This window comes from Falco naumanni, chromosome 2, assembly GCF_017639655.2.
Source record: "Falco naumanni isolate bFalNau1 chromosome 2, bFalNau1.pat, whole genome shotgun sequence".
NCBI lineage: Eukaryota > Metazoa > Chordata > Aves > Falconiformes > Falconidae > Falco > Falco naumanni.
The window spans coordinates 70,402,965-70,429,181 of record NC_054055.1 but is presented as its reverse complement, the minus strand read 5'-3'; the positions used below and the strand labels follow the sequence as shown (position 1 = coordinate 70,429,181).

At 45.3% G+C, this 26,217-nt stretch overlaps 1 protein-coding gene across 3 annotated transcripts in view; it reads left to right on the top strand.

The window, feature by feature from the left end:
• Nucleotides 1–1,793: 1,793 nt before the first annotated feature.
• Nucleotides 1,794–26,217, top strand: part of NPAS2 (neuronal PAS domain protein 2) — a 107,603-nt gene continuing 83,179 nt past the window's right edge. For 2 of the 3 annotated variants that reach the window (XM_040584730.1, XM_040584729.1), the window contains exon 1: nucleotides 1,794–3,273. In XM_040584730.1, coding sequence (XP_040440664.1) covers nucleotides 2,969–3,273 — 305 coding nt within the window. In that variant the 5' untranslated portion in view covers nucleotides 1,794–2,968. The remainder of the gene's footprint in view (nucleotides 3,274–26,217) is intronic. The other variant, XM_040584728.1, reaches the window with a different exon arrangement.

The window sequence follows — 26,217 nt, the reverse complement described above, 5'->3', positions numbered from 1 at the left end:
TAAAGTTTACACTGGTAACCTAGGGAATGAATTAAGAAACAAACCTTAACCAGTCTCACTTCTTCACTTGTGCAATGGAGTCCTTAAAAATTCACGGGGAAAAGGTTAAAACACGGTAGAGATGTAATTTTGTACATGCACCCCTGTGTCTTTCTGATTGCCTTTCTCAGTGTGGTATTTTCCTCAAGGTACTTGGCTTCCCAGCTTTTGAAAGCATAGGGTTGGGGGCGGGGTGGGGGGTGGGGGGGGGGAGGCAGGGTTTTGGTAGGTTTTCAAAAGGATAGGAATATCAAATCATGTGGTATATGTAATCATGGGAAGCTCCTTTTCTCTAACCTTACAAGGCTTGAAGATTTTATGTTATACTTCGTTGTGCAACACAAGAAAAATACCTCAGGAACAGAAATGTCTTTTATTCCACTCCCCATGTATCTGATGCTTTATTCCCTCAGGCACTGCTTGTTTGCCAAAGGATTGTTTAACCACTGTTTGACAATTTCCAAATGGGAAAAAATGCTGGGTTTCATCCAAAGGAAGGGAGGAGCTTTTCAAAGTTTTGTATTTAATCTTGGTTAAAAGTAAACAACTTTACCCTTTCAACATTAGTCATGCCTGTTGTATAAAGTACGGTATAAAAGTGCCCAGCAAAAGAGCGCAATGTTTTTCCATACTTTGTAATTATTAACACTTGCATTTGGGATTGAATTGGATCGAATAACTGGCTGGATGTGGTATATGGGGTAACCCAGGCATCACGGTGGGGTAACTGGGTGAGCTGGGCTGTGGGAGCAGTGGGAGAAGTGGCGTGGCTCCTCGCTGGAGCAGGGTAGCTGGAGCAGCCTCCAGCCCCGGTGCCCACACACGCACAGCCCGTGGGGGCAGCGAGGTCTCTGCTGGCTGGGATTTTGCAAGGATTACCATCTCTTTAAAAAGGAGGCAGAATGGACCGGGGGAGATGGGGAAACAGCCCCCAGCCCACCGTACCAACTCTGCTGGCACAGGTATGGCAGTGCAGCCAGGCCCTTCTGGTGGGGACAGAGCTCGCACCAGCTAAAGCAGCTTTGCCCTCCCCAGCAAATCCCTTCTCCGAAGAAAAAAATGCAACTCTTCTAAAAAGCAAAGACTGTATCCCGGGAGAAGGCCCCTTCTGCGGGTGGAAGAGGTGCCTGCTCCAGGCGTTTCTTTGGCACAGCAGCGGGGAGAGGGGGCTTTGTCCGGGTGGACGCAGCAGGGCCAGCAAAGCGGCGGGTGCAGAGGCGGGGGGCGTCGGCGGATGGGGGGCGACAGCCGGCAGGGCAATAGCCGAGGGAGGCTGGGGGATGCCAGGGCTGCGGCCACCGGAGCCCGCGCTCCCCGGCTGTTTCTGCACCCCCTGTGAGAGAAGGGGCAACCCCAAACCCCGCTCCTGCCGCCGTCTCAAGTCGCAGGAATGCCCGGCGAGGCTCCGAATCAGCGGCTCTTCCCCGGCTCCAGCACGCTGCCTTATCTCTCACTGGCCACTTTGCAGGAGGAGTATTAGGAAAAAAAAAAAAAAAAAAAAGCAAAAAAAAAAAAAAAAAGCAAAGTGGGGAATAAAAAGAATGACCTACTTTGCAACAAGGGAAAAAAAAAAGAGCTCTCTGTCAAGGTTTTGCTCTAATTGCCGGTGCGGCGTTGCATAACCGAATCGGGAGCTCCTGCCCCTGCCCGGGGACGTCGGGAGCCTGCCCCGGGGCGGTGCGGTGCGGTGCCCCGCTCCGGCTGGGAACCCGCGGCCACCGCCGCTGCCGGGGGAGCGGGCACGGGACCGGCCAGGGGGCGTCCGCAGCCCACCGGCCGAGCGACCCGGGGCCGAGCCGGGAGCCGGCGGCCGGGGGCCTGGGCGCAGCCTGGCACGGCGGCGTCGGTGGCACGGCGGGGTCGGTGGCACGGCGGGGTCGGTGGCACGGCGGCCGGCTGGTGTGGCCGGGGCTCCCGGGGTCAGGCCATAGGGGCGGCCGCCGGCGCAGCGCGGGGATGTCGCTATAGACATATGTACGCGCGGGCACGCCGGGGTTTGCTCGAGGCGTTGTGAAACCATCCTTGAAGCGGGGCTGCCTTTTTGGTTGAGGATTTTGTTGGCTTTTTTTTTTTTTTTTTCCCTGCTTCCCCTTTCGTTCTCTTTCCAGCTTCTCCTTTTCTTGGATCCTCGCCTGTCTCCTCCCACAGAACGAGAGAGAGAGAGAGGAAAAAAAAGGTCACGTATGTTTGGAAAAATATGTAGGTCAGTGGAACATTCCCTGCACTTGTGCACAGGGAGCCGGGGCGGGAGAGCTCCTCCGCAGCCCTCTCGCTACCCACCGCCCCAGCCCGGCCCTCCCGGAGCCCACCGCGGGGAGGGGGGCGGCGAGCGCCGGGTTCCCTTTCCCCGTCCCTGACCCATTTTGCGCACCGACCCCGGGTTTGGGCTCACCCACCCCCGCCCCCCCCCCCCCCCCCCCCCCCCCCCCCCCCCCCAGCCCGCCGCTCCCTGCCGGGGAAGGCGAGCGAGCGGCGGGGGAAGGCGGCGCGGGAGACCGGGGCCGCCGACAGCCGCGGGGCCGCGGCCGCCCATGGGCGCGGGGTGCGGGGCGCGCCCCCCCAGCGCCGCCGGCTGAGAGCGCGGGGCGGCGGCCCGGCGGCGGGGCAGGCGAGGGGAGGCGGCGGCGGGCGGCGATGAAGGGCCGGCGGAGAGGATGCCCCCGCCTCACCCGCCGGGCTTCAACTTCGCGGAGAACTATCGGCCCCGCAGCCCCCGCGCCCGCCCTGCCTCTCCCGGCCGCGCGTCCAACTTAATGCCCCAGCGGGAGCCCCAACCAGCAGCCCCCCCGGCCCCCGGCCTCCTCCCCCCCCCGCAGCAGCCCGGGCTCCCGGCGGCCTCCCGCTGCCGGCGGAGCCCCTGGCCCCGGCGCGCGTGGGTCCCGCGGCGCCCGGGGCGGCGGCAGCGCGGCATGCGGCGGCCCCGCGCACCATGAGACACGGCGGCACCGGCACCGGCGGCAGGCAGGAGGCGGGCAGCGTCCCCGGCTCCTCGTCGGCGAGGAAGAGTTTGCCGGCTCCCGAGGCCGGCCTCCTGCGCGGCTGGAGCAGCGGCGGCCGCTGCCGCAGCGGCACCGGCAGGCACCGGAAAAGCGGCGGCATCCAGCCCGGCGGCACCGGCACCGCCGGCGGCTCCCGCGCCCAGGTGGCCACCGCGGACAGCAGCAGCGGCGGCGGCGGCGGCGGCGGCGGCGGCTGGGGCTTCCCCGCCGCCCTCCCGCAGCACCGGCACCCCAGGTAACGCGCGGCCCTGCGGCCCCGGCCCTTCCCCCGCCCCGCGGGGCGCCCATCCGCGACACCCGCACGGGGGGGCGCCCGCCGCGGCACCCAGGCGGGACGCCCGCCCACGCGTGACCCCCCGCGGCGGCCATCGGGGTCAGGTCCCCTCCGTCCCACGCACCGCGGGGATGGGGACGTGCCGGCCGGAGCGGGGTGGCATCGCCGATGCCACGGGAAAGTTTCCGTGGGGAATGCGCCGTGCGTGTGCGGCGTGTCCGTCCCGAGCCGGGCTGGCGGGGGCCGGCCGGGCTGGCCCCTCCCTTCGTAAAAATAAGTTGCCCCCCAACCTCTCCCCCTGCCCATCTCATTTCGGTGCGGTACGGTTGGCAGTCTCCTGGCACTGGGGCTTCATTTAGGTGAGGCTGGAACACAGGGTCTGCGACATGACGGGTCAGCGCTTGGTCAAGGAAAACTTCCAGTAAAACCAGTGGGTTTTTTGTTGGAATGGGCAAAGGCTGCCGGTGGGAGCAGAGGCTGTGTCGTGTGCCGGGAGAGCCCCGCTGCCGCAGCAGCCCTGCGCCGGGCTCCCGCGTGTTTCCCTGCAGGGCGCAGAACGGAGGGACACGTTAAATCCACGGGTGAGTGGCAACACGGGGTTCTTGCGCAGAGTTGTGCAGCGATGGTTTCCTCTGCGGCCACTAGCCTGGCTCGTCAATTAACGAGCACGCTCACCCAGAAACTTTCCTCTGTACTCCTTAACTGTCTACAGGATGGCAGTTTACTTTCACTCAAGTGACTCAGAAATAATTAGCGGTTATGAGCATTACAGCCAGCAGAGGAACTTGCATCTTTTCACGGTGCTACATCTCCAGGAGGGCTGTAGGGCTGTCTCCGACGGGCACGGCTAACCTGAGCGTTCAGCTCAACAAGTGGCCACCTCCTCAAGTGGAAAATTCTCTCTCTCTTACCCCAGTGTGAAATGTGAGTTTGTTTCCCACCGTGGGCTTGGTTTGGTTGGTGATACTAAATAATTAGTGTTCACAGTTTCCAGACCTAGCCAGCTCATCCGCTGATCCGCGTCTGATTCCGAGAGCTGTCAGCTGGTGGAGGGCCCAATCCTGCATGCATTTCTGTAGATGAGTACGGACACAGGGAGTTGCTCTGCAGGGATGGCCTGGAAACAGGAGTACTTGTAATTGCCAAGCTGTGCACTGGCTCACTAAACGTGTGAAAATGAAAGTTTTCCAGAACCAGGTATCTGACACCGGGGTGATTCCCCAAGCTGGCAGCACTTCTGTGCTTTGCTTCTGAAACCTGGAGACAGCAGGCTTGCCTAAAATTGCTTTCCCTCCTGAATAAAGGTGATGCCCTGCATGTGTGCGGGATTGAACCCACAGACTGTGTTTTGCAGAACTGAGATTATTGCCCAATTTTCTAGCCCAGAGCACCTGGGAGCGCTTGAAGGACTTGTTACTTTGTCATAGGCAGCAATGTTGTCTACAGTTAAAATTATCTAGTGCTTTCCGGTACAATGCTCTTTTTTCAGGTGCTTATGCATTTGCTGAGCTTAAACCTGAGCTGTTATTTTCCAGGTTGAGCGTTTGCTGAAGACAGACTTTCTTTGGGAAGTTTCGGATGAAATGGTTCAGCTATTTCTGAGAATGTGGTTAGAGGGAAATGTATTCTTTGGCCCCATATCTGACAAAGATGGTTTAGGTATACATCATCCTGCATTAGGAGATCTTGATTTTTCTTTTTCTGTGAGTCTGCATTTTTGGCTGGGTTGAGAAACACTTTCGTTGAGACTGTTGAATTCTTGTGGCTTCGTGTTTTGGAGCAGGAAAAAGATACCTGGCTTGGGATCAATCTTGTGATGGGGGTGTGCCTTATGTTGAGCCTATGAAATGCTTCCAGAATTTGGTCTCGGTTATCATTTTGTCACAATGCTCAGGTTGTGCACTCTCGGTGGAGGGATGTTGAGGGCTTGGCCACTGCACTCAGTCGCTGAAGACGCTCTCAGCACAGAGCAATGCTGAACACTCTAGTGCTGTTAGGAGCTGAACAATTGCTCATCGTCCTTGGAAGAATGAGAGCGCTCCAGCTGGTGGCTGAAGGGCTGAGTGGACTTTCACCTGCAGTTATTGTTCCCAGATGTTACTGCTACAGTGGGCACCATAAGGAGGGAGCATTGACGACAGTCTCAGCTATGTCCAGTGGCAGGGTGTGCCTGCTGCTGCAGAGACAGGGTGGAGAAGGAGGAGACTGCTTAATTTGCATGCATGGTAACAAGGAATGGTGGGACTGGAATGGAGAAGTATTGGTGATGGAGGCATGGGAAAAGTGAAGAGCAGGGACCTCAAATTAAGTCAAAGAACTTGGTGGTGTTGCAGATGACAAAGCTTGGGAACAACTGTAGGTAGAGGTGGAAACCCCAGACCAAGAGAAGGCATGGTGGCCAGAAGAAGGTGATGAGAGACTTGTGGTGGACAGGGACAGGAGATCTGAGCCTGGAAAAGCAGTGGTTTCCAGTCTTTCAGTGATTAGGTTATGGCACTACTGCTTTTTCATCTTCCTCCTCAGCAACACCTACTGTGTTCTTCAGTCCCTGCCTCCCCTTCTTCATCCCTCCCCTGGTTCCCTCACAGAAATTGTTGTTGTCTCCTTGTCATGAGGAGCAACTATTGTTGCTCCAGTCATGGACCTTGGACTTAGAGAGGAGCTATTGCCATGTTGGAGCCCAGGCTCTGGAGTTGCGCTAAGCCCATGTGTTTGCTCTCCTTATCCTGTACCCCACCATCAGGCAGCACCCCAGGGAGCAAGACCTGGCACCAGGGCCAGTCTCAAACCTCCACCATGGTGTCTGCCCACTTTCTTCTAGCACCAGGTTTGCCATGGGCTGGACATTGACTTTGTATGCCCCACTTAAGTCTCACGCTAGATTTTTACACTGTGGGCCTAAAGGACTCAACCCAGTTGGTGACTGATTTGGTAGGCTAGGGTGGGTTTTCCCTAATTTCCCTAAAAATTTTAAATTTTTAAACTGGAGGAAGAATTTATAGCTCAGTATATTAACAATACATCAAAATAATGAAGCCTCATGGGAAAAAATGGTATGTAATCATGTAACTGATGCTGTGTCATTAATACATTCATTTAAGGTAGGAAAATTAAGATCAACGACCAATGGTTTCGATTTGTAGCTCTGGTATTCTTTAAGGATAGGATGTTTTGTGCAGCAAGCATCATGATTTAAATAATCATTACCTGTGTTCAGCCATAAGTTTTGAGTTACTTACATCACTGTACAATTGATGATTGGCAAATATAATGTTGAAAATGACAGTCAAATCTGTATTTTATGTGTATTTAGTTGCTTTTCTTTCTTTCTGAGCTGAATTTAAGTGACTTCCATTTGTGTTTATAGTTTTTCTTTCAGGATCTTAGGGCAGGTGCACATGAGTTGCAGATTTTGTAGAGGGATCATTATCTGTATAAAAAAGTAATTTTCTTAGATTTGGCTTGGCTTTCTGCTGATCCTTGATCTTATTAAAACTTGTTCTTGAAAAACTAGGCTGAGGCCATGCAAATATTTGTATTTTAGCTAATTTAATTCAGTCAGAAATCAGCATTGACTGGTAGACTGACTGTATGAGACTGATTACAGAAGTTTGAAGAGAAAACACCATGTAATAGTATTTAAACAGAATGCATAGATGGTGGTGGATTTGTTTATGTAGCAGTGCTTTTGGCATTTCACATATTTTAGGGAAGGTTTAAAGCCATTACTCTTTGTTTTGACCCTGCTATGGGCCACACAGGATATGTATACCAAGTATATCGCCAGCTGAATTCAGAAATAGAAGAGCTGCAGGGCAGAAGAGGCAAGGGGGTAAGAAGGGATGTGGTTCTGTAGGCTCATGCTCTGAGTAAGCAGCTGAGAAACTGCAGACGTGGTTCACTCTCTGCTCCTTGCGTTAGTCTTGCAGTGGCTCAGGGATGCTGGCAGATTAGATTGAGAGGTTTTGGGGTACGGCTTTCTTGGCCTTGTACTAATAAATTCGATGTACATTTTGGGGATAGAGGAGTAAGTACTGTTTTTTATGCTTCTTTTCCTATGTCTCTTCCCCCTGAAGGCAAACCATGAAGCACAACTCAGTCCAACCAAAATGTTGTGTGTAATTACACTTTGGTGGAGACGTTTCTTTTCCTTTACCCAAAGACCATAGCAAAGATCAGTGTTTCTTGCATGCTGGCTGCCACGTCTGGGAGGAAAAATCTTATGCACCCCCAACACTAGTTTTAATCTGGCTTCAGTCTGAAAATTCACCTGTGGCTTCAGGAAAAAAACCAACCTCACACAAGTTAGGTCACTAGTGAGCTTGGACTTCTGTCACTAGAAAATAGTATTGCCATATGCTTTACCTGGTACTCTCTCATTACCTGCTTGCTGTTCCTTGTCCTCTCTTTTGCCTGCAAGCTCTCTGAGGCAATGCAATCTCATTCTCCTGTGCTTGTGTAGCAGGTAGCGTGCCCAGAGCTCCAAGATACTCCAAAAATGACCATGTAAATGGCGGGAACAGGGAGGTTTTCTCATCTTCTCCTGCTTGGGCACAAATCTGTTTAAAACAGCTGGTCTTTTGCTGGCCTTATTGTGACAGGTGTTTTTCAGCTGTTTTACCAGTGTTCTTAGGGATCTATGCATAAAATAGAAGATTTCTAGCCAAGCGAAATGATGATATGGGAAAAAAATCAAAAGGATGTGTATGTGCGTTTGACATCAGAATCAAAATTTGGAAGTTCAGATATGAAACCTATCATTTCAAGACATGCAAGAAGTGCTAGCATGACAGAGCATCATCTTCTGGGACATTTCAACGACCCTTTCTCTTTGAGTATCTTCATGTCGGATTAATGTAATATGCATGTTAGGTTGAAAATTAGTAGAAGAAAGTAGATGTATAATCATAGAAATTCATTGCTACAGGTCACTGAGGATGCAGAAGCTTAGATAAAAGCTTCCATGGGCAACTCAGAAAAAAATCAGTGCAATGTGCAGATGTGAGTTTTTTCAAAAAAAAAGGGGGGGGGGGGGAAGCAAATAAAACATTAGGGTTTATTTTTAAAAACATGGAAAACAATAAAAAAAGAATCCCATTATTTCACTGTATAAGCTATGGTGTGCCCACATCTTCAGTGTTGTGTGTTGTTGGTCTCCTCACCTCCAAGGTGTTTAATGACGTGGGAGGATATTCAGAGGGAGGCAGCAAAGGTGATCAGAGGAACAGAGCAGCTCCTGTCTGAGAAGTGACAAGGCTGATAAAGTGATGCAACAGAAATCTGTAAAATTAAGGAAAGCACGGAGAAGGCAAACTGGGAATGACTTCATATTGACAGCAGCAAAGGGCCTTGGGTGAAGCAAGCAGCTGCGGGAATGGAAACAAAAGAAGGTGGCTCTTCACATGGTATGGTCAGGCTGCCGAGCTCCTGACCACAGGATGTGGATGCTGAGAGGTTACATCAGCTAATGAGGTGACTGGATGAGTTCATGGAAGAGAAATCCATCAAGGGCTATTAAACACAAAACCACTGCTTCTGGCTTAGGAAGTTTTGAGCTGCAAATTCTTGGAAGCTTGGTGAGTATCCTGAGGAAATACCACCGTTGTTTTGTCTTGTTCTTGTGCTCACCCCTCAGGACCGTGGCTGGCCATGGCTGAGAGGGGGTACTGAGCCAGCTGATCCCCCAGCATTTGCTCTGCAAAATGAAGTGGGCCAGCGTCTGCCCCCCCTAGGCTCCTAAGGTCAAGGGGTTCCTGGTGGCTTGCACCTTAACTGCTCACAGCTGGCCACGTTATAGCACACCTGCTGTGGAAAAGAGCTAGTTGGAAGAAGGTAGTTGAAGTGCTCCAAAGCACAGCCAGGATATGAGCTAGAACTTCAGCAGTGCTGCAAAAAGCAGGGTACAGTGCTTAAGCTCACTCCCTGGTGTCCTATTATTGAGCTGTGCAGGCATGGCGAGGATAGACAGCCTTATCTTCTTGGGTTCAAGTAGGTTCAGAAAGCAATTACGTTCACGGAAGCAATCCCACCAAGAAGCATTGAATACCAAGATACAACGCCTGGCTGAAGAAGTCTCTGCTGGGAGACTGCAATATTGCCACATGCCTGCCCTGCTCAGGCAGGCTTCCTGAGCCTTTGCTGCTGCCTGGTGTCAAGGAGAGCATCTGGGGCAAGGTGGGCATCTTCCCTGACCTGGTGTCACTGTAGTTACAGCTTTGTCTGTCTGTACAAAAGACCAAGCTTTAACATTCTGAACGGACAATGTGAGGATGTGTTGGAAATTCATTTTCTACAGCTAGCCACTGCACTTAAGCAGTGGTTAAAACAATAATGTTGCGTTGACTGCTGTTTGCTAAAGCAGACAATTTGCTTAATCATCTGAAAGGCAGATGTTAAAGCCCTGGCTTGCGCTTTACCACGGCTGTGCTAAACCAAAGACTGTGTATTGCTGCTGTTCACTTAAGCAACGGTCAGAGCACAGTGTCCTCAAATGCAGCTCACACTGACGCTATTTACTCGCTTTTAGGTAAGAACTATTGCTATTAAAACAACAGCAACAGTCCCGAACTCAGCGATGTCTAAGTCCTTCTGGTCACTTCTTAAAATTCCTGGATGCTAACTGATACAGAAATTCCAATGCAGCACTTAATGGAACTCACGACTGCCTATCTGTATATTTTCAGGCTACCTTATGTAATAAAATGGCAGGCCCTGACGCTGCCCGCGCGAGCGAGGTTGCATAAGCAGCCTGAAGGAAACAACTGGAGCTCCAGGAGCCCTCCTGAATCCTGCACGTCTTGTTTGATCTCATTTAACATTATTTAACAAGCGCTATTAACCTCTACCCTCCCCTCCCACCAAGTTATCTCCGCACAGTGATACTCATTTAGTTTCATGCACAAGGCCTCACTTTTTAGAGAAGTTATCAAACTCTTCAGTCAGTTGAGCAGTCTCATGTCCAGGTGGCTTGGAATTGTTTGTAATCAGCACTCAATCCGGTTAAAAATAAGAATACGTTAAAAACAAAACCTTGAACAGGAAAATACTTGTTTGGCATTCTCAGTTCTAATCTAGTAACCATTCTTAAAGTTCATCACTATGGTTTGTTCTGTCTTGGGATAAACAATTTATTATTCAAGCAGCTTTATTATTTTTTTCCCCCTTTAAAAATAGACAATACTGTTCAATCATTGGGAAGAAAACCAGCACGAGAAAATCATAATCATCTTTAACAGTCTTACAGATGGCAATGAATTTCTTTAAGCATAATTTTATCCCTGCAAACAATAATAATTGAGTTTGATTATTTATTATCATTTTGTCACTGGTGAGCAGACCAGACTGGTTTTTGCTCGATTCACTGTTAGGTGTGTCAAATTTTTAAGCTGGAGAGCAATGTTAATAAGGCAGCTCCCACTTGTAATCTCTAAATCCACAGGTGGATGTAACCGTGCAAAACCTGAGAATTACTGGTTATCTGATTGAGTTGGCAGCTGAACGGATCCAACTCTGAGCGTGTCCTAGACCTATTGGTTTGGGTGGGACGCCTCTCATTAATACGTCATGGAGAATTGGCGTGATATTTCCCATTCCATAGCTAAGAATGACATGCTTGCAAAATCTTGTCATTAATAAATTATTATTACTGCGTGCAACGTGATCAGCTGGAGACGGGGTATTTTTCTTCTGTTCCTAATTCTCATGCAAAAATATCTGCCTTGGTGTTTTTGTTGGCAATTCTACGGATTTTACTTGTGGTATTTTGTCTGTTCCTGGTTTTGACATCTAAAACAGTAAAAGGTTTTAAATTGGAGGCTGTGCATTAGACATACCCACATTCCAGTTACACTTCCAGTGAGAGTTCCTTTAATTTATGATTTATAAAGGGGGAAACAGCTATATGATTTCTACATGGACCATTAAGACCACTACTTACTTAGGCAGAATCTTCATCCTGTTCATCAGATGAGCATCAATTTTTTTTAATTTTCTTTATCTTTGGTTACCAAGCTGAGAAGAGTATTTTATTCTCCATTCTACTTATCTTCTGCTTCCTTTTCAATATATTAATACAATATTTGGGAAAGATACATTCACACAAACAGCCTAATCAAACAGTAGTTCTGTGAACCAGATGGGTGCATTTCCAACAATTTCAGCAAGAGCCATACTGATAAAAAGTAAATAGGTCACTCATGTTCACTTTCGTATTTATATTTTTTATAAGGAGGACTGAAGAATCTTGCTTGCTTTCTAGTCTGTCACTGAAGTCAATGGAAACTTTGCTGGAATAATTCTGGACCTTTAATTTGATTGTTTGCAAGGTGGCACGAGTCAGTATTTTCATCTTTTTCCTTTCTTTCCAGTACAAAGGACCTTGTAGTCAGCTGATGTAACTCAGTTGGTTGTAGCAATTACATTTATACTGCCTGACCCCTAATATCTGTATTTCTTCAAAAATGTATCATCTTTTTCAACAATAGAATTTCTTGCTATATCTTGCCATTATTCAAGTATAAGAAATACAACTGCGTTTGGTGCCTATACTGCTTTCCTCATTAAGGCAAAACTCCCACTGCAATCAAGGAGAGTTTGGCTAGCAAGGAATTACTGACTTGAGCTTCTGAAAGGTCTAAACTTTCTCTGTCACTTTTGGGGTTTGAGGTTATTTTTGAGCTTTGTTTGTTTGTTTAAAATTTTATTTTATTTTTTATCTCACCTTGTATTTTAACTGTTCCTTGTCCTTTTTTTATAGTTGTATTTTTGAATCTTTAGCTTCCTTATTAGGATCTTTTTTATTTTTATTTCAGTGAAGCCTTAGGACCTTTGACTTCCCACCTTCCTTTCTCCTCCTTTCTTCTCTGCTCTCATTGTCTCGCTCTCTCTTTCAGTTATCCTCCTGTTACCCTAACTGTCACTGAATACAGCACTGTAAAAAGTTGATATACATCATGCATGTTTCCAGGAATTCAATTTAGCTTGTTTAGACCCCTTCTATGTACAGGTGCCTGTATTCAGGTACTTGCCTTAGGGCGAAGCAGCAGTTTATAAGATTGGTGATATAGACAGAGATTTATTTGCACAATATTTATCTCTGTAATCTTTCCTCCTCTTCTGGGTAGGACCTTAGAAGTTCCTCTGCAGTATTTATGCAGGGTTTCAGCAGTAAATTGAGTTTTGGACTGATAAAATAAATATTTGGCGTAGTATTGCAGTCAGAAAAAAAAGATTTTGAAGTCTGTTTAAAAGGGGTTTTATTGAGAATGACAAAACTGGAAATCTCCAAAGAAATGGGTTTTATTCATAATTCTTCTATGAAATGTTACGAGCTTAAACCACATATATAATGCTTTTTGTGCATCACTTCTCTGATCCATAAACTAGGGCAGCTTTACAGAGTACTGTAGTCCATGGTCAACTCTGGGTGCCATTCGTAGCCAGGTATCTGAGTGGGGCATGAAGCGGGGGGCTCTGGGGTACTAAATATACCATTGGCAGGAAGAGGAGCCACAGCAAGGGCTTTTCTGGGCATTGATCCATCTTGCTGGATAGGATGCATTGGGCAGTACCTTGTCATTGCAGGTACCTTGTTTCTAGCTGTGTGACACCCGGTGGTGTTGGAGCTTTCCCTGAATGTCCTGGCTCCACTGGTGATATGCAAATGGCTCAGTTCCCCCCTGCTACCTCTTAATTATTTGCATTTTTCAGATGGAAAGCATTTTGGAAGTGCCAAGTCTTGTTATTTTCTTGCAACTTTGACTGAAATTCGAGTTCTTTTGCAGAAGGCCTAATTTGGGCTTGTGAAATAAATAGTAGGTATATGGCTTCTTAATGCATAGTGTAGCATTTCAAACTAATGTCATCAGCTTACTGTTTCTTAGCACCTGGATCCCTGCAGACATACTTCTTAAAGTAAAAGGCATAATGCTAAACTTGCTTCTTCTCCCTTAAATAAGCAAACACATTTTCTCTTATTGTAATGGTTACAAATAATTTTTCATGGTGTCCAATTGCCTGTTACTCTGGCAAACCTAAAATATATCAAAAGCTACAGGCTATATGTAGAGAGTAATTCCAGTTTAAAAGGCATTTCTTCTTCTTTAATGCAATTTCTGTTTGATTTTCTCAAAACTCTCCTCTTCCAAAGAACAATTCAAACCACATCTGAACAATAGATTTATTGTTGCTGACTGAATGAGAAATTTGATGAAGATAGCTTTTTGATTTCCATTAAAAACAGATTATTTTTCACAGGACTGAAAGATATAAGTTCAATTTTTAACTTTGAATTTCACATTTCATTTGCCCAATCTGTAACAGATATATTTTCAAAGTTCTAACTAGCATTAGACTTGGCATATTTCTCTGCGTATTTTTTCTCAGTGTGAAACTATTAGAGGGTCATTGCGCTGGTTAATGAAAGAGGGCTGACATTCTTTGTAAGTCGTGAGTATTTAAATATTCTTCTATGCAAATTTTGCCTTTTCATGAAAAAAAACTTTAAAGAGACATCTTAAAAATATTTCTGTAGACGTGTTGAAAAACGCAGGTTACGCTCATTCAAAATCTAGATATCCAGTGGTGGGAGGTGATGACACATTTCAAATTTGCTACTGTATAATTAAGAGGGGATTCCATGTAGGATATGTAAGCATAAAAATTGGGTATGGCTCTTCACAATGCTGCTAGTTTTGCAGCTGAATTCCTCAGTACTTTTCATAGAGTGTATAATCAGTTACGCTTGTGCTGATTTAATCAATTATTCTTGTGCACAAACAAACAAACACAAACAAAACCCAGCTAATTTCAGACTGTCTTTGAAACATCAGAACTAGAGATTTCACTTACAATGAAAGAAATATTATTTTCAAGCCTCTAGAACGATTTTTAAAATGGCAAAGATATATTTGGGAACTATCATACTTTTGGGTACCAGCAGCTGTGTATCCTTATGCAAAAGTGGATTTGGCTGAAAGACCAATTCATAAATATTGTATCTGAAGTCTGCAGCAAGCTTTCATATTTGCAGGAGATAATGTAAAATGTGCAACATTTTTTTCTTCACTCTCAGAAGTTTCAGCTTAAACAGCTCGGTCTCCCAAATCTAATGAATAACGGCCAACGAACAAAAGTATCCGTGGCTTCTTGAATTGTGGGGGCTGGAGACCATGCTGTCCGTGGAGGAGGAAAGGTCAGCCTGCTGTGGTCATTCCGAAAACCCTCCCGTGCACTGCCAAGCTGTGAAGCAGCTTGGAGGCGGGAGATGTCAATAAATAACTTGACTCCTGCACTCCGTGACTTCCCATCTTGCAGTCTAGAAGCTTCCAAGCAAGCAACAGACTGCTCCTAGATGCTTTCCTTGGAGAAACCGAGTGGGAGATGGGGGAACCTCTCATTTCTCTGTTGGAAAAAAAAAACTTGGGTTTTTTTTTATTTTTTCTAGACCTCCTCCGCCTTGATCTGCTGTTTGGGGAAATGAGGGGTGTAGTGGGGGAGGTAAGACTTATCTTTGATCTGATGGCTCCTTTCGTTCTGGGCTGCTCTCCAGGAAAAACTTTTCCCCCTTGGGGACGCAGCATTTTTCATGGCAGAGGCTGTGCGAGTGAGAGCCCTGTGGAAGATCCTGAGCTCGCCTGACGTGTGCTTGACATTTTAGCACAGATTCAGCAAAGCAGCTTTATTCAGGTAAACACTTAGGCACATGCTTTTCATTACATGTTTGCTCAGAATTTCATCTGAGTTTCTTTCCTGAATATGGAAAGTCTTAAGCACATATTTAAGGGCTGAGTAGGTTCCCGGTCTGACTCACGTATAGCGCAGTGAGGATGGGTTGGATGGAGAGGGAGCAGTCATCGCAGTAGCACGGCAGCTGAGAAGTGGGACGTACTATCTGAAACTCAGCACGCTACAAAGGGGCCTTGTTCTTCTGGGAGGCAGCTTTTTATCGGTGTCTGGCCCCGTGAAGAGGAGCGGGCCTAGACTTTTTACTTCCATCTGGCTGTTCATTCTCCCGTCTATCTTCGTTTTGAATTACTCTGCATAGGGCTTGGATGATCTGAAGAAGGTTCATAATGAAAATTAGTTTGGTTGTTCTCAACCATATGTTTGGCAGCTTTAAGATTTACCCATCCAGCACCCCAAAAAGGGGATGGTGTTCTTTTGCAGAATACTTTGGGTGATCTATATGTAAAGGCAGTGCTGTATGCTAAGTACTCTGAGGATTACTCAGACCATATCAGCCACAGAAGGTTCCTGAAAACTATTTAGTATTTGTCGTCATTGAACACATACCCAAACCTTTTGGCTCTTTCTAGCTATATTATTCATGAAAAATGTTGGTTCACAGTTTTGCCTGCAAAACTTAAATTGATTCAGGCACTGATGTAACCTTTTTTGCTTCTTTGGGAGATCTGAGTTATGAATCTAGATTAATGTTTTGCAACACGGAAAAGAAAAGGGAAAGGCACTGCAGAGTGAGCTCAGAAATGCTTCTGCAGGAAGGTCATTTTGGCAAGCCAGGTCTTGTCTGCTGTTAAAGGTCTTTGCTGACAATAATACATGTAAGGGCACAGTGGTAACTTTTGCTAGCAGGTACATATTGTATGCAGTACTTTACTAGCAAAACTAAACTGTTTCCCCAAACAGAATGAGCTATCCCAGCAAACAGATGTCTGGGGGGAGTGTAGTAGAATTGGCACAATGATATTTCCAACATAGGTTTCATTGAAAGTTTTTCCACATTTCTCACTGACAACGCCACCCCAAATTTGAAATACAGACTACGCCTAAATAGAATATGGATATAGGGTTCCAAAGCCTCATCTGATGAATAGACTTAATTGTTGCATTTCTTCTTGCGCTTTAAACAAGAGACTGGCTGTGATGGAGGTTGCATGTTTTTCAGGGATTATAAGGTAGGAAGTGGCTCACTTCAGGCCAGCCTTTTTTTCTGCATGTTAAACTGGAGTTAGTAACTTTTTGGATGTTTCTCCCTTGTCTTGTTTCCCAGCTAGTCTACAGGTTTCTTTTAGAGAAGTTTGTTTGATGTGAAACTCCTCTCACTCTGCCAGAGCGATGACACCTCTCGCAAGAGAATTGTCTTGAAGAACAAAGCAGTAACTGGGGAGTCGTGAGACATTTCTGGCATGAACTCAAGCAACACTGCCCCCATAGTGCATTCCTCCATTTAAGACTGATTTTCCATTGCTTTATCAAATCTTAACTACTTTTGCTAAAGCCATAGTTGCAAGACTGCTTTAATCCATGTAAGTCTCTGCTGCTACTGCAAAGGATGATCCTGCCTTACTCCCAGTTCTGGACACTTATTTCTGTCATTTCCCTTGTCGTGAACCAGTGGCCCAGAGCACAAAGCTGATCTTGCTGAAATTTAACTTTTTTGTGTGGATGGGTTAATCTTCAGCTGTTGTGTTTTCCTAAGCTGGTTCACTGTGCAGCTGCACAAACTGGCGGGGAAGTCAAAGGAGGAAAGTGGGATTTCCTTTGGAGCTGGCATGGGTTTAAGCCACTTTACAGTGCCCACTGAACATTTTCCAGGACATGAGGGTGTCCTAGAGGAGAAGTGGGGCTGGGGTTGGTCCTGAGGGGAGCTGGCTAGTGAAGAAATGGAGGCAAGACTGAGGCTGGCTGAGGCAAGTTGTACAGGTCAGGCAAGGAGATAGCGAGCGGGGGAGAAAAATGAACCAGCAGGAGAGGGAACGTGGAGGTTGGATGCAGTAGAAAATGATGACCAGCAGGAGAAGGAACATGGGTAGTAGATGAGGAGCAAGGGAGACAAGGAAATCTGAGCTGCAGTCCATGGTGGTGGGGAGAAAGGAGAGAGGAGGGATGGAGAAAGAGCCCCTAGTACAAGCCCTATGAGAGGGAGATCAGGGTAGCGGCATGGGTACAGCGCAGTGGGGAAAAAGAGGTTGGAGAAGAAGCCAAGGAGGTCTTTGAGCTGAGCAAAGCCTGAAAGTGGGGTTGGAAAGCAGGGGGTAATGCCCAGAGTTGCTTGGGAAGTACCTGGGACTCAGAAAGCCAGAAGTAAAGATGAGCACATGCATGTTCTAAAGTATGAGGCTGGAGTAAGGAGTCTGAGATACAGAAGGAGCTGTCAGGCTGGAGGTCAGGAGGACAGGCAAGGGCTGCTCACTCATGTGGGCACCTGGGAAGAGAGCCCAGTGCTGGCAAACTTGCTGCTCCTTTGCTGCCTCAAAGCCCAGGGGGAGAGCATCTCACCCCTGCCTCTCACTGCTCCCCCTTGTGCTTACTACAGCAGGACCCCATGATCATTCCAGCTGCCACAGCTTCTTAGCTGAAGTGACTGGAAGGCTGCTGATATTTTGGAAATGTCACAACAATCCCAAATAATGAGGTTTTCCATTCTTTGAAAGACCTAGAAAAGTCACATACTCACAGAAACTGCATTAAATGCTAACTGCTACGGATGCAAAGTTGAGCACTCAAAAATTAGGAAATAGTATAATTAAATCTGCCTGTGTAATTTTAATTTATTCACTTCCTGCATATTCGTTACGATTCAGTACTTAATGATTTAATGATCACACTATGATCAAATATTTTTCTTGTTTTGCTGTTGCCGGTCATTTTAAGTCAGGTTAATTCACTGCCAGTTGCCAATCAGTTCACTGAGTCACTGCAAAACTCCTGGCCTAAGCTAGGGGGACAGGGGAAGAATGTCACCACTTTTGTACTAGTAACGCTAGCTTAACCTGGCCCAAACCACTGAAATGGCAACATTAATCTCCGTGTAACAGGGTAGCAACTTCAGTTTTATTAAACGCTGGCAAATCCAGGCAGATTTTTAAATGGGGATATCCTGGTTGCAAAGAGCCCACACACCTGCAAAGCAAGGACTAACTTTTCTCAAGAACATACTATCTCTACTTCTTAACTGTTTTGGCTGAAAGTGGGAATAATTATAATTCCAAGGCAGACAGCAGATTGCAAACTTTCAACCCAAGCGATTTGGTGACGGAAATGTTCTGTGTAACGAAGAAAGGCTCTTGTAAGTGGGAGAACTGGGAGAGGCTTCCTGGCAGGTGCTGTCCCTGGACTGTTCCCTAGAAAAGGCAAGAGCTGAGGTCCGATGAGGCTAGCCCTGAATAAAATTCCTATTTCCTGCAGCCAAATGTACGAGTCTTAATAAAACCCTGAAAACTCCAGACTTTCTCCTCGATCGTTCTGCAAAGCTGAAGGCGCGTTTACTGAGCAAAGCTTTCCTGAGAGGAGCTCCTCCATTTTCTCTTAAAATTACTGTGTTTTTTAACCTTAGGTCAGAGGAAAAATGGAAAAATGAAGCTCATTTGTAGCTCTACTGACTGCAAGTGGCCATGTACAAAAGCAGGGCTAAGAAGTGGTGTTTTATGCACAACACAGCTGAATTATGAAGGGCAGTGCCGGAGTACCTACTGCAGGTGGGGAGCAGACACAATTAACGGCTGCCACCACTAACATCACTGCCTAGTTCAATTGTGTTAGCTGCTAACAGGATCAAAAGATAATTTGGAAGAACGAGATGGGCACAACACAAAGACATTTCTGGGTCATGGTCAGTTCCCTTGTATGCCCCACACCGCAGCAGGCAGGGGAGATGGCACACGGTGGCTGGCTGAGCTTTCCAAGCCAGAACATTTCCAATGGCTAGCTATTAGGTTCAGATCTACTTTGCACCAGGCGAGCAGTGACAAGTGCGTCTAGGATGAGATTCTGACGCCTTTAAACTTCAATGTGACCAAAATAAAGCTTGTATGACCCAGAGGTTTCGGGCTGCACTGTGGTCATTAGATGCTGGTTCCTAATGCGCCCTGTTCTGTTCACCACTTTCTGCTGCTTTGACTCAATGCATCATTTTTTAGCCTCTTTGTCTGTTTTAAAAAGGGGGGCTTTGTGGTTCAGCAAGCTTGAAGCAGGTCAAAGGGGAAAAAAATAAACTTTGTTTACCTGCAGAGTGTTTCCCTGGAAACTTTGTTTCTAGTAAGTTATACAGCTAAAAATCTAGTTTAAAGGATTAAATTTGACACAGAATTTATAAATTGTATTTCAAAATGTACATAATTGAGAAATAATAAATACTGAACCCAAATGCTACTTTCTTATTTGTTTTCAGGTGTTTCTGCCACTCTTATACCTGTTTCGGTGTGGTTAAATCAGCCTTTTGAGATTTTACATTAAAAATTCTGCTTTAAATAGGCTAATAAAGAATTTTTCTTACTAATAGCTAAAGTAATTTTTATGACTATCTTGGTGATATAATTTTGATTTTAAAGAACTATTCACTGGTTTTATATCTTAGAAAATATCGGTTGTTCATGTTCAGAACTATATAAAGCTTCAACAGTTCTTTCTGATATTAATTATTTCAAGATTGTCAGTATGTAACCAAACTCTTGAGATCAAACAGACTTTCTAATTAGGCTTCTGATCTTCTAATTACATCTTTTAGAAGCAGATTGACAGGCATTAATGAAACTTTTTATGTATATTTATAATTTATTCTCTACAAAACCTTGTGCAAAATGAATTTTATTGTCTATTCATATATTCCTTAAGCTAAGGAAACACAAACTATAAGAATCTTGCTGTAACGATGTTGCTTCTTGCCTGCTGAGCTGGAGTTGCATGTGCTGTTTCATATTATATCTGTAATTCAACAGGGTATTAAAACTTGTGCTTAAGTTTGAAATTATTGTTGAAGTGACTTGATTTCTCCTATGCATCAATGTCTTCAGGACATAGGTCTTGTTTCTATCATGTATTTTTATGGCCTATATTTATGCAAAATATCACCCTTTAGTTGTGAGCTGTTTAAGAACAAAGCTTTATGCATTTCTTTTCTGCTGTGGAAGGCTGAATAGCTCTGAGAAGTAGAATAATGTAAACAGTAAGAATAAAAACCTTTGTGGTGTCCATACGTCACATCCTGTCAGATTGATGCATTAACTTCCTTGATTACGGGCTTCAGTCAGCAAAAAGCAAAGCAAGCTGGTAAATAAAAGTTTGACCTGTGTTTCCATGTAATTAAAATAGTCAGTAGATTTAAAACTGGTGGAAGGCAGTGGACTCTGCTAAAAGGGCAGGCAGAAATTGAAAGCAAACGTAAGTTACCTGTTAACTCTTCGGAAGAGAGAGTCATTCTTTCATTTATCCTGGTATATGGAGACCAAAAGCTCCCCTGTGGACTTTCAAGGGATCCAGTTAGCATCTGAAGTCCATCTATTATAGCTACAGTAAATACATTGTTGTCATGGTAATGCAACGATCAAAGTCTGAACAAAAAACTCCAGCATTACTATGGTTCATAGTGTGAGACGAGAGTAAGGCTTGGCAAGAAAAAAAATAGAACTGATAAGCATTTAGTTTAACTTGATTTTGCAACCTTTCAGAAAGATGTTATGAATTTTAATTTGAAATGAAACAATTTCAATTTAATTATGTGATTTTGTATGGTTATTCTGATATTGTTAGTACTCGGAATAATGCTGTCATTGTTGCCTGGGAAAGATGGTGATTTTCTTCCCCAAATTAATTTCTAATTTTTCAGGGCAAAATTGGCCCAAATTGACCCAATTGGGCCCTTTGCAAGGTCATGCAGGGGAGTCACTATGAGCAACAGAGGATTCACAGGCAGATCTACTGAGGCGTGAAAGATGAGGATTCACAACAGACTACAGCTTATTTAAGTCCACTTTACCACCGAGGGCACTTACATGGTGGAGGGCTGGTTGCATTTGCACCCCTTGTCTGGCAAATGCCGGCCCCTGTCCCCCTCTCTGAGCTGTGCACTCCTGCCAGTTGCCTTCTGCTGTCCGACCAAGCTTCTGCAGAACTCCCTTCAGCTCTCTGCCTCAGAAAAGAAAAGAAAAAAAGGAAAAGGTGCCTATTTATTTGCTGAACTACAGAACTTAACCGGCTCACATAAGAAGCAGGGACCAGCAGTAAGAATGAGCAGGGCAGGAAAAGCAGGAGGGAGGAAAGACCTCCTCCGTTTGGTGGCCATGGGACACTTGGCTGACCCACTGTGGCCTTGAGCTTTCAAGATACAGAGCCTGAACCTCTTGCTCATCAAGCAGGTGAAACTCACATCTCCGAGGAAGCGCAGGGTGGAAGGGTGGAAGGGTGGCTTGAAACCCAACCTTCCTCTGCTGCTCCAGTGCCTTACTAAGGGCTGTGCTTAGGGCATTTCTGTAAGATGGGAATACAAAGCCCCAGTCCCTTCTGCATTTAGATGACAAATCTTTCCCTCTGGGTTGTGAATCCTACCCCAAGGTGGAGGTGGCGGCTTCGGGCTTCTGATTTCCACTCCAGTAAGAGTTGCTTGAACATTAGGCCTGGCTGCACAGAACATTACCTGGCTCAGATCCCTTTTCAAACGAATTGTCTCCTTTGCCAACATGCTTACAATGTGTTTCTAGCCCCAGTTTAATATTAGTTGCTCACAGTGAATATCTCATTATTCCAAAGCTGTGTCCTTCACTTCAGTGGTGTAGCTTAATGGGCTATACGCATGCATGCCCATAAATTTTGATGGATCAAGCTGTGCAAGCTTTAGTCCTAGTGAAAGGGGATGACTCACCTGATGAAGTGCTCACTAGTCAAAGCAAAAGCTGCACAAAGGAAATCTTAAGTGTTAAAGTAATCTTTTGTCAACAGGGACAGATTCTGACCTCCTTAATCACAGTGACTGCATCTTACAAGTAGTCTCAATGAATGAACTGAAACTACTTGCAGAGCAATAAAGTAGCTCTCCTGGGAGAAAGGGTACTGAATTCCAGCTATAGGTCATCAACCTTGTGTTAAAGTCTCAATCCATTTAAGTGATGCCTCATGGTTAATGTTCCATGACAGCCCTTTAATACACAAGAAAACAGCTTAATCTGAGAAAGCCCTCCTGGTATGTTATAAATTTCATCAGTATTGAAAGGACCATTGAAATTATAATTACAAAAAAATGTGAAATGTCACGCAACATGGTGATGTGCAAAATGCTGAGTGCTCCCCCGGACACTGGGGTAGGCCCACAGCCCGTTACCTAACAGCCTAAGATAAAGGCAAAAATATGAAGGAAAAATATGGAAGGAAAGGCAAACACAAGAGAAATTTTGAAGGAAAAAGTGCAAAACTAAAAAGGAAAGTAATAAAGGGGAATTTCACTTCCAAAGTGCTGAATTATCTGAACGGAATTGATGAGAGTATGGACACCACATGGGTGGTCTCCATAGAGGATTAAGACTGCTTTCATTGTATTTTTCAAACATAAGAGGTAAAAAAGTTGAGTGCATGTGAGCTATCATGCCTAAGACCTGTATAAACACTGTGACTGATGATTGGGAGCCCTCCCTGGATTTTTAAGAAAATCCTTGCCTGAAAAGGACTGGTGACCTTAATATTTTCTTCAATAGTTACTCTGTCAAAAAACAACTTAACTTTGCAGACCTAAATGATAGGAGAGTACTTGTCTTGAGGATATTACTGCCTCATGCAGTTTTCAACCTAAACAAGGTAAACAGGAAAGTAGTTTTGTCTGGGTAAGGACTTTATTATATGCCCCAGAGGAATTAAAACTCCAGGACAGGAAATGGAAAAATCTAGAAAATGAAGAAAAACAAGTACTACAATTTAATAGCATGTTTAATGCATATACTTATTTTAGAACATGTGCTCAACATTTTTGCTTACTGGGTCTTTAAGATGGGCAAATAAGTACCAGATGATGTATATTACTAAATCACAATGCAAAGGTCGATAAACATATCTGCAAAACTTGCATTTTTCCCTGACTGCAGCCTGGATATGCAAAAAAATAATTAAAAGAGAACAAGGAAATGAAAGTATTAAATGCACTTTTTTACCTCCAAATAGACCGTAAATCAAGTGTATATAGGTTTTAATCAGTCTAAAGGCAGCACTTAGCTGTACAGATTACCAAGCATCTAAAGGAAAGACCATCACTTCTGAGATGCACTCACTGTTCTCATTTGTAATTTATCCTATAAAAGTACAGCAGCAGAATGTTAATGCTCTTTGGTTAGCTTTTTAAAACTTGAGAAATGCTGAAGTCAAAGGGACATACTCAGTCTGACAGCCTGATAATTTTTTAAGAATGAACCGGAGGGATTTCATAGACTCCTCTTACTCCTCTATCCCCATCTTGTGCTTTTGCAATTCTGCTCCTGAGCATTTAATACATTATTTTTCTCTCAGTGTCTGATAGGGCCATCCAAACGGAGGGCAAGCTAAATGCCAGGCCACATGTCTGAAAGAATAATAAAATAGGGTCATCGTTTAAACAAAGTTGTTTTCTTACAAAAGGGCAAAGATATCTTTCTTTTCCTTCAGATGGCTGTCCTCATACATTTTTAGAGGGGAAGAGAAGACTCGCTGGCCTAGGTGGAGGGACTGAGACCTGAAAGAGGAAAGAAGAGGAGTTTGACTTGTTTAGGAAGGCGAGGAAGGGTGCATGTGAAAAGGCAAGAGATCCTGGGGAACTAGAGAGAGAGGGAAAAGGGGGTTCACCTGAGCCTGGTCCTTTACTATCAGCTGGCTCGTCTCAAGCAAGAAGTACTTGATTGATTTTGATAACTCTCTTAAAATTGAATTACTCATGCCCTAAGAGTTCCTGTTTCTCTCCATTGACTACAAAGGCAGTTAGTTACCCCTGCTGCCAGCATCCGTACTGTAAAAACCTGCAGTTAGGTGAGATGAATCACAAGACACATATAAAAATTAGACATTGTTACCTTTCACTTACTGGTTTGTTAATCCTTACAGGACCTAGTCCTTGCAACATGCCTGGTTTGGGTATTGAGTTGGCAACAATTATTTTCTTGGGGAAATAAGAATTATCAATTATTTGGTCATGTTGAGAGGAGGGGGGTGGGGTGTGTACGTGTACCTGTCTGTCTTTTGAACCTGCTGGACAATTTGTTAAGTTTGAGAGAAAGGTAAAGATCTGGAAACTACTGTATTTCTTCAGCTTTTGTGGCAACAGATACCTTTCCCTGCAGACACCAGAGAACCTACACAAGAACTTTCTGAAAGAAATCAGTAGGACATGAGCTGGTATTGGTTTTACTGCTCACAAAACTTCATTCATCATCCACAAATGCTTCCGTTTTGATCTGGATTCAGTGGAGGATTAAGTGGCTCATCTGCAGTGAGTTGTTCCACACCTAAGCTTTTAGCTTAGGATTTAGGAGTAAGGTGACATGGAGTGGCTTGCTGCTAGTACTTGCTTAAGGCCAGATGCAGCTGCTAGCCTCTGCCTACAGCCATCCTTGAATGGGTCTTGTCATGTCTAGGAACACCACAGTTTTGTACGTTTGGTTTTAAATTGTAAACATTTTAAAAGGGAGAAGTCAGCAACCAGGAAAGAAAAGAAACGGGAACTGTACAGAAATTGGGAAAGGTGGATGGGCTTAGGGCCAGGATTCGTGAATTCACAGTGGTAGGTTTTGGCAGATGAAATATTACAGTAGTGGTTGCTCTGGAGAGGTTTTTGTACAGTGACTGCACACTTCGTCTCCTCTGGCCACAAAAAAAGAAATCACAAGTGGAAGTGTTTACTGCTGGGAAATTTTGTATTATTTTCATAGGTCTAGCAGATGATGTGAAAAAGTGAATTGTCAGGGAAAGCAAAAATCACTCTGAACACTGCAACATTGAGACCTGCTATTGGCTAATTGCTATTCTAGAGACATACAAAAAAAAAAAAAAAAAAAAAAAAGGCTAAAAATGTGGTGCTGTTGATTACATCAGTAGGATCCACTGATCTGAGGACTCACACCCAGCCAGCTGGCTTCTCTCTGAACTTTCTGAGGCCAGCCTTGCCTATGGCACGTGAGCTGTGTGCAACAGGAGAGAAAGGCAATCACCATGGAAAGTCAGGAGATAAAGAACTGCCCGCTGAGCGCCAAGCTTGCTACTCACACAGCCACTGATAAATATCACAGGTTTTATCTGAAAGGTCTGAGGTCTTCCCCGTCACAGATTTGTAATTTTCCTCCTCCATTGCTTAACATTTCAGAGCAAGCAGGAGCTGGCTACTCCGCTTGCCCTAGATGAGTCACTCCTCCAGATAAGCCTGACTGACTGCAAAACTCAAGTTACTCTGCATCGAGTATAAAACGTTGAGACAGAAAAAAAGCAGACTGCAAATGAGGAAACACTCCTGCCAAATTCCAGTCCCTGTCACATAAAGCAATGCTATTTCATTTGTGAGGTGACTCGCTGTTTTGAACTGACTTCAGCTGATCGTAAAACAAAAATGATGTTGTAATTGTCACATAAAGGCTCCTGACATAGCAGGGGAGAAGACTTCAAGCTGTCGCAACCTGTTCTCTTTGAGGAAGAAAAGGTGACTGAGGAAGTGTTATTTGGCACAGAACAGTGAATCAGAAGCAGAAATACAGTCCTCTTTCATTTTTTGGATGCGTTTACACTTGCTAATATGCCACTCGCTGCTCTTAAAAACTCAACTCTTAGTTCCTACCTGGCAACAAACTGAGAATCTACTTTCCTTGAAACGTGCCAGAAAAATACAGCTTCTTCAGAACCAAAAGTTTAAGTCAAATGTGCAATACAGCAGTTACAAGTGAACATTTCACTGACCTGCGGGCAGACTGCTCCCTGCGTGGGATGTCACGGCTGGGGAATTCCTGCACAGCCCAAAGCAGAAAGATTACCTTTGAGCTTTCCCATCTCCGCACTACGCTTCTAAAAGTACCTACCCCACTTCTAGAAAGCTAGTTAATGTGGTATTCAGGGCTCAAGCGAGATATAAAGATGGCTATTCAGACCCTCAGACTTTGGTTGTAACACCTACTTTGTGGTTAGGGTGGCTGGGGGAGAGCGGGGGAATGTCGGTGTAGGACTGACAGTGAACCT